This window comes from Ictidomys tridecemlineatus, chromosome 1 (genome assembly GCF_052094955.1).
Source record: "Ictidomys tridecemlineatus isolate mIctTri1 chromosome 1, mIctTri1.hap1, whole genome shotgun sequence".
NCBI classification, from domain to species: domain Eukaryota; kingdom Metazoa; phylum Chordata; class Mammalia; order Rodentia; family Sciuridae; genus Ictidomys; species Ictidomys tridecemlineatus.
In genome coordinates, this window is record NC_135477.1 from 149,862,915 (window position 1) to 149,869,996 (window position 7,082).

A 7,082-nucleotide genomic window follows, 5' to 3' on the forward strand; every position below is an offset into this window, starting at 1 on the left:
GCGGCCCAGACAGGAGTTGGCTCTGAGCGAAACAAGTCATTTGGGGCCTGAGGTGGGCACAAGCCGCGCGGGACTTGCAGACCAGATGCGTTTCTTTTGTAAGGCCGAGGGAGAACTCGGTGTGTCACCGGGGAAGGAGGGAGAGGCGCGGCGAGGCCGCGGGGGGCGGGGAGGCGGCGGGAAGGTGGCTGCGGAGGGGGAGGGCGCGGGCGAGGCAGGGAGGGAGGGAGGGCGGCAGAGAGGGCGCGGCGGCGCGGGCGGCTCAGGGCTGGATTCCGCCCGCGCTCCCTCGCTAGCTTGTTCGCCTGCTCCCTCCCTCCCCAGCCCCCTCCCACCCAGGCCCACCCCACCCACCACCCCTGGCGCAGGGACTGCTGGAACCTGGCGGTGCGCACTGTCGCTTTAAGACTGACTCTGCCGGCGAGGTCCCGAGCCTTAGAAACCGGCCCCGGATCGGGAGCCGGAGCCGGGGCCGGGCGGGCGGCTGAGGCCCGAGCGGCCGGAGCAGAGTGCGGAGCGCAGAGTTAGGCGCTCGGTCGCCAAAATCCGCCGCTGCCCGCCCGGCCCCGCAGTCCCGGGCAGTCCATGGAGCGGGCGCGGCGTCGCTGCCTGCGCGGGCAGCCCTGGGGGGCAACCGCTTAGGCGCCGCGCTCTTATCCTCGCAGGTCGCAGCCAGGGCAGCCGGGCGCGCCCAGCCCCGGCTCCTGGAGCGCCCGCCGCGGTCCCCACCTCCATGGACGCCTTCAAGGGGGGCATGAGCCTGGAACGGCTGCCGGAGGGGCTCCGGCCGCCGCCGCCGCCGCCGCATGACATGGGGCCCGCCTTCCACCTGGCCCGCGCCGCCGACCCTCGCGAGCCGCTCGAGAACTCAGCCAGCGAGTCGTCTGACACAGAGCTGCCAGGTAAGCGCGGTTCCCCGCGCCGCGCGCACGGAACCTACCCCGGCGCGGGGAGCAAGGCCTGGCTCCCGCGCGGCCAGCCAGATTCCCTCTCCGCCCCAGGAGGGTCAGGAGCTTTCTTTTTCCTAGTCTTGACCTGACGGTGAAGGTGCAAATTTACACACACACACACACACACACACGAAGGCACTTCCACGCGGTTCCCACGCGCCAAGAGATGGGCAGATGCACGAGCCTATAACTAGGAGGTTGGAGTGACAACCCCTGTTGATCATGGGCAAATAGAAAAGGGAGAGAAAAAGTTGGGTTTGCGCAAGTGGGCGCTGAAATGTCGCTGGGACGAAGGAAGAGAAGCAGATCGAAGGGAATGGGACTGACGGGCGAGAGAAATTGCCCACAGAGTCCGAGAGAGGGGCAGGCACCCTGACAGGCAGGGTGATGCAGATGAGTGGGACAACCCAAGAGAAGGGGCGGGCGAAGCGAAAAACAGAGAGGAGGAGGCAACATCAAGTAAAAGGAAGAGACAGAGGACTGAGAAGACCAGCCGGCCAAGGGGCGCGGCCAGACCCCCGGCAGGGTTGACCAAACCCGAATAGAGGGATCCTGGCCCACACGCGCGGCCAGAGCTCGGAGCCACCAGGCGGTCCAGCCAGGCTCCCTTCTCAGCTCGGGCATTTATCCCACTGGGCTGTCCATTTGTCCGAGAGCTTGAGCTTTTCCCCCAGACGCGATCTGACCGCGAGTGGGTGGCACGGACAGTAGCGCAGCAAATCCCCGGGCCATTCCCGGCCGCTGGGCTCTCGGAGCTACTCCCGCGCTCGTGAATCTAACTCCGCGTCGCCGCCGTGCTCCCGGCTCCCCACTCCCCAGGCTGTGGGTGACTCTTCTGCCTTCATTTCTTAATCCACCGCTAAGTGTTTCTCTTCGCGTTTTAAATCTCTATTTGTTTCTGTTTTGCATCTCTAAGTAACTTTCCCTGAGCGGTTCTGTTTGGTTGGTTAAAAAACAACGCTGTACTGTACTTTTGTTTTCGAAAGTTTAAAGCGCGGTGTTTGGTTGCTTTTTATTTTAAAATTCATAGAACTATAGATTGATATTTAAAAACCAAATCTATGAAGATTAACAATTTCAACAATTTTTATTTTGAAAATTTTAATATACTCCTTGTCTCTCTGGAATTTAAAATATCTACATGCAACATTATTCTTGGAGAGGTTTTAAATCCAAAATGGCGCATTTCTCCAAGATTTTCTCTAAATACATATGCAGTATGTTATTTGGGGAATTTAAATTATCTAACTATAATGATTTAAAATTTATGTCTACGAGGATGTTTATGAGAAGGGGTTCAAAATTTAACTACAATAATCATGGATTTTTTAAATGCCAGAGAAATAAATGTATGAATCTATACACATACAGCTTTGTATTTAGTTAGAGGTGTGTTTGGACAATGCTTTCTGATTCTTAATTTACCCTTGCTGTGTGTTTCTACCTGCCTATTTTTGAAATTTTTTGATGACCCTTTCTGTGGTTTTAGGCAGAGAGCTATAAGCTTTTCAGAACTTCTGTGTTTTGTTTTTAAATTCTTTTTCTTTACATTTCAACTTTTCTGTGATTGCATGTGTTTGTGTAGATCTAAAGAAAGAGAGGCTAAAGCCTGAGGTCACCTAGATATAGGGGTTTTTCAGGCCTTGGGACTGCAGGCCTACAACTAAGGCCGAGTGTATTGGAACTCCACTCAGCCTTGGAGAGGAAAAAAAAAAATGGAGGGGTTTCAGGCCACCACCTGGTTCATCCCTCACCAATACGTTAGTTTCAGTCTGGAAGATTTGGTCCTAGTTCAGAAAAGCAGAGACTCCCTCAGATTTAGACCCCCAAGCACCCGGCAAAAACAGCGTGTATTTGCCGGTGACAGCTGCAGCAAGGCCCAGTCTGAGCCGAGCTGCAGGAGCAGGCCCTGCCAGCCAGGAACCCAGGCCCACAGCTCTGGCTCCTGGGTAGTTCTCGGCACGCCAGACCAGAGGTGCAGACCAGCTCCCGGCAGGCTCTTGCCAACGCGGACAATTCCCCGGGCCCCTGGCGGGAGGGAGGGCTGACAGCCGGCGCTTCGGTGGAACCGGGACAGGGCGCAACAGGCTTAAGCCCGAGGTGACCCGCGCCCGTTCCTGCCTGCTGCAGAGAAGGAGCGCGGCGGGGAACCTAAGGGGCCGGAGGACAGTGGCGCAGGCGGCACGGGCTGCGGCGGCGCGGAGGACCCAGCCAAGAAGAAGAAGCAGCGGCGGCAACGTACGCACTTCACAAGCCAGCAGTTGCAAGAGCTGGAGGCCACGTTCCAGAGAAACCGCTACCCCGACATGAGCATGAGGGAGGAGATCGCCGTGTGGACCAACCTCACCGAGCCGCGCGTGCGGGTGAGCGCAGAGCCTGTGTTTAAGGGTACTGGTTCAGAGGGCTCCCGCCTGCCTCAGCTAGAGCCCTTCGAAACTTAGACCTGCACTCACACTTTCACTCACTCCTGCTCCCTGCTCTTCCACCTCCCCCCCAACCTTGGGCCCTAGTTACCGGCAACTGCTAGGCTCCTAGGCCACTAGCTGCTCTGACTGCTGCCGCTGCTTTCCAACTCTTCTTATCTGACCCTCCGGCTCTAGGAAGCCCCAGCCCAAAGACCTGTGGCCCCAAGGGGAGAGACTCTTCCACGCTGAGGGCCTAGGATTCAGTTCAGTGTTAAGGGATATCCTGGGCCAGAGATTAAGCAGAGGATTCCCTAAGGCTGGGATATCAGGAGCTGCAGGGGCCTTCCTCCGAAACCGAAAGGGAAAGGCAAGTCCTGCCTGGCTGCCTCCAAGAGGCCTGAAAGGTGCCTGAGTTTGGGATTCAAAACTTCTTGGAATAGTAGTCTCATCCCACACTTAGTTTCTCCAAAATCTCAGGATAGTCTCCACCTTCCCTGGCCATTTACCAGGCCCATAGCTGGACCCTTGACTTAATGCCCATTCCTATTGTGGGTCTGGGGTCAGATGCGGTGGCATGGCCCTCCCAGTCCTTTTAGGGATGTAAGGTCTTGGGCCCAAACCTGACTGGATGCTTCCATGTCTCACTGTTTGGTTCCCAGTAAACTCAAGGTTTTCTGGCCAGAGCAGCAAGAGTAACATTTCTTACCCCAGTGGGCAAATATTTAAAGATATTGGGAACACCTTCCTCCCAAGCCAGGCCAAAGTCCCACCCAATACACTGAGTCCCTGCTATAAACCCCAATCCTCACCCTTCCCCAGTCAGGCTGGCTAGCCCAGCCGGACTCTGGGTGAAGACACAGCACTCAGTAATCCTGAATTTACTAATCCTGCCCAGGTTTCTGGTGGTGGGGACTGGAATAGAATCAGGTAGTGTTGATTCTGGAACCTGGGGAAAGCTGAGATGCAGGGTCTCCTAGCCAGGGATCTCTAGAAACTCAGCCCAGGAAATTCAGCCCAGGGACTGAAAAAGCGTCAAGAAGGACAGGGTATATTTATTGGGCAGTCGAATAAGTGAAGCTCCTGAAGGACCTGACAGTTGGGAAATAAGGTCCTTACCAAATTTTGTAGGATAAAGTGGAGGGGGAGATTAGAGAGAAACTAGTAAGCTAAAGGAAATTAAATATTTGTGGAGAAACATATTGGCATATATTTAGGCAGCAGGAAAGGAATTAAATATTTAAGGGAGAAGCAAAAGGATCAAGTATTTAGGAAAAGAAAGAATCATCTATTTAGAAGAAATAGTGAAGGTCAGATATTTGGAAAGAGGAAAAAACTAAATATTTGGAGAAGAATCAAAAGTAAAAAAATGGGGGATGAAGAAGAAAACAGACTGAGGGAGAAGAAAGAGGTTCAGATAGTGGGGTGACCTGAACAAAAATAAAATTGGGGACAGAAATGAAAATTCAAATATTGAAAATAAAGATGAAAACAGACTATTTGATGAAAACAGACCAAAAAAATTGAAGATGGCGAGTCATGTCTCAGGGAAGAAAAATACCTTTTGTATTTGAGGGAGAAGGAAAAGATGGAAATATTTAGATAGGGACCCGTTTGGGGGAGAATGCAAAAGGTGGACCGGTTGAAAGGATGGAAACGAATGTTTGTTCACAGAGTGTATTTGAAGAGTTTCAATTGGGGAAGAGGATTAAGATCAGAAAAGGTAAAAAAAAAATAGTATTTTCTGGGGACAGGAAAGAAGCCATTACAGAGAGGGCGAAAAGAAACGATATTCGATATTCGGAAAGAAAGAAACGGGCAGAAAGCTTCGGGTGGCAGGGGTAGGGGTATGGGGCTTTCCTGCCCTCGACAGCCCTGACCCTTCTCCGGCCCCCTTCCCCAGGTCTGGTTCAAGAACCGGCGGGCCAAGTGGCGGAAGCGCGAGCGTAACCAGCAGCTGGACCTGTGCAAGGGCGGCTACGTGCCGCAATTCAGCGGCTTAGTGCAGCCCTACGAGGACGTGTACGCCGCCGGCTACTCCTACAACAACTGGGCCGCCAAGAGCCTAGCTCCAGCGCCGCTGTCCACCAAGAGCTTCACCTTCTTCAACTCCATGAGCCCGCTGTCGTCTCAGTCCATGTTCTCGGCACCCAGCTCCATCTCCTCCATGACCATGCCGTCCAGCATGGGCCCGGGCGCCGTGCCCGGCATGCCCAACTCGGGTCTCAACAACATCAACAACCTCACCGGCTCCTCGCTTAACTCGGCCATGTCACCGGGCGCCTGCCCCTACGGCACACCCGCCTCGCCCTACAGCGTCTATCGGGACACGTGCAACTCGAGCTTAGCCAGCCTGAGGCTCAAGTCTAAGCAGCACTCGTCGTTCGGCTACGGCGGCCTGCAGGGCCCGGCCTCCGGCCTCAATGCGTGCCAGTACAACAGCTGACCGCCCAGCCTGGCCACGCGGGCCGGCGGCCGACAGGCAAGGCGCGGGGCTGGCACGGAGGGCGCACGCGGGGCCACAACTCGCCGCGCCGCAGACCTCGCACCTGCGCAGCCCCCTCCTCCCCATCTCCCCACCTCCAGGTTTGGTTTTGTGTTTGCTTTTCCGGACCCCACTCTGCCCTCTACAAAACAAAACAAAAACAAAAGACATCGGAGAAAAGTGCCGCGGAAAAAAAAAAAAGAAAAATGGATGAGTTGCAATTTCCCTCGGGAAGGCGCCGGTGGTGTGTGTTGGTTCCCACGGGCCCCAGCGGCCCACTCCGCGGAGGGGACGCGGCGCCAGAAGTGAGATCTGAGGGCCGGCAGCAGCAGAGGACGCCCTCATAGCCCGCATCCCCGCCTGAGCAGCTGCGCCTGCAAACTGACTGTGCGGAGCCCGGACAGGCCGGGGATCCTCGGGCCGGTGCGAACCAAAATGCCCACTCCTAGCTGGGTCCGGCCGAGCGTAATTAAACTCAAGCCGAATCCCAGTTGGAGGGAGCGTTGGGCTGGGAACGGTACCCAGCCCGGGATCCGGCACTCACCGTGGATTCGCACTAGCCCGGTGGCGCCCCCCCCCCCAAGCCCTAGCCTGCCCGCGCTCCGGAGCCCTTTATTAAGGCCAAGGAGCCACAGCTGGCCGTGCAGACAAGGCAGGGGTTGGGGTGGCTCGTCTCAGAGCACCCCTGCCCCAGCTTAGTCGCAGGCTCAGGCCCTCTGCTCCGTTCCCGGTCCAGGAGGTGGCCCCCTGTCCCGGAGAACAACCCCCCTCCTTACCGCCCGCCGTGCAAGAGTCGAGCCGGAAGAGCGCGGGGCGCGGCCCCAGGGCCCTGCGCCCACTTTGCACACCCGCTCTCCGGCCCGCGCCCCTGTTTACAGCGTCCCTGTGTATGTCGGACTGACTGTATAGAATTATAAATCTGTCTATATCGACTTGTCCATGTACGTCTATTAAAACCATAGTCCGAGCGTGCTAAGCACTGCCGAGCCCTGATTGCTTCATTCGGCAACAGAAAGGGAACCGCACCACCCCGAGACCCAGGGGTGGGAGGGAAAAAACCGAGGCAACCCTCAGCGGGAGTAGGGGAGGTATGGGAGTGGGACACTACCCCCATTTCCCCACCACCATTCCTGACTGCTCTGCCAGGCGTTCTGGGTCCCCTCTACTCGCTTCCCTGAGCACTGGCCGAAAAGCTTAGTCTCTAGGCACAGCGCAGCCAGGCAGCCCCTCCCTCCCAGGGCTCGA

General features: G+C 56.4%; 1 protein-coding gene across 1 annotated transcript; it reads left to right on the plus strand.

Annotated features, from left to right (window-relative positions):
* Nucleotides 1-427: 427 nt before the first annotated feature.
* Nucleotides 428-6,807, plus strand: Pitx1 (paired like homeodomain 1). Its single transcript, XM_005333188.3, has 3 exons — nt 428-902; nt 3,081-3,313; nt 5,256-6,807. The coding sequence occupies exons 1-3, from the start codon at nt 734-736 to the stop codon at nt 5,796-5,798; spliced, it is 945 nt and encodes a 314-aa protein (XP_005333245.2). The 5' UTR covers nt 428-733; the 3' UTR covers nt 5,799-6,807.
* The last annotated feature ends 275 nt before the right edge of the window (nt 6,808-7,082 follow it).

Bases quoted from the DNA above. Each gene is read 5' to 3' on its own strand.
- Pitx1 (XM_005333188.3), top strand. From the start codon at position 734: ATGGACGCCTTCAAGGGGGGCATGAGCCTGGAACGGCTGCCGGAGGGG. The intron at 903-3,080 runs GTAAGCGCGGTT...TGCCTGCTGCAG, and splicing joins GTCTGACACAGAGCTGCCAG to AGAAGGAGCGCGGCGGGGAA. The intron at 3,314-5,255 runs GTGAGCGCAGAG...CCCCTTCCCCAG, and splicing joins TCACCGAGCCGCGCGTGCGG to GTCTGGTTCAAGAACCGGCG.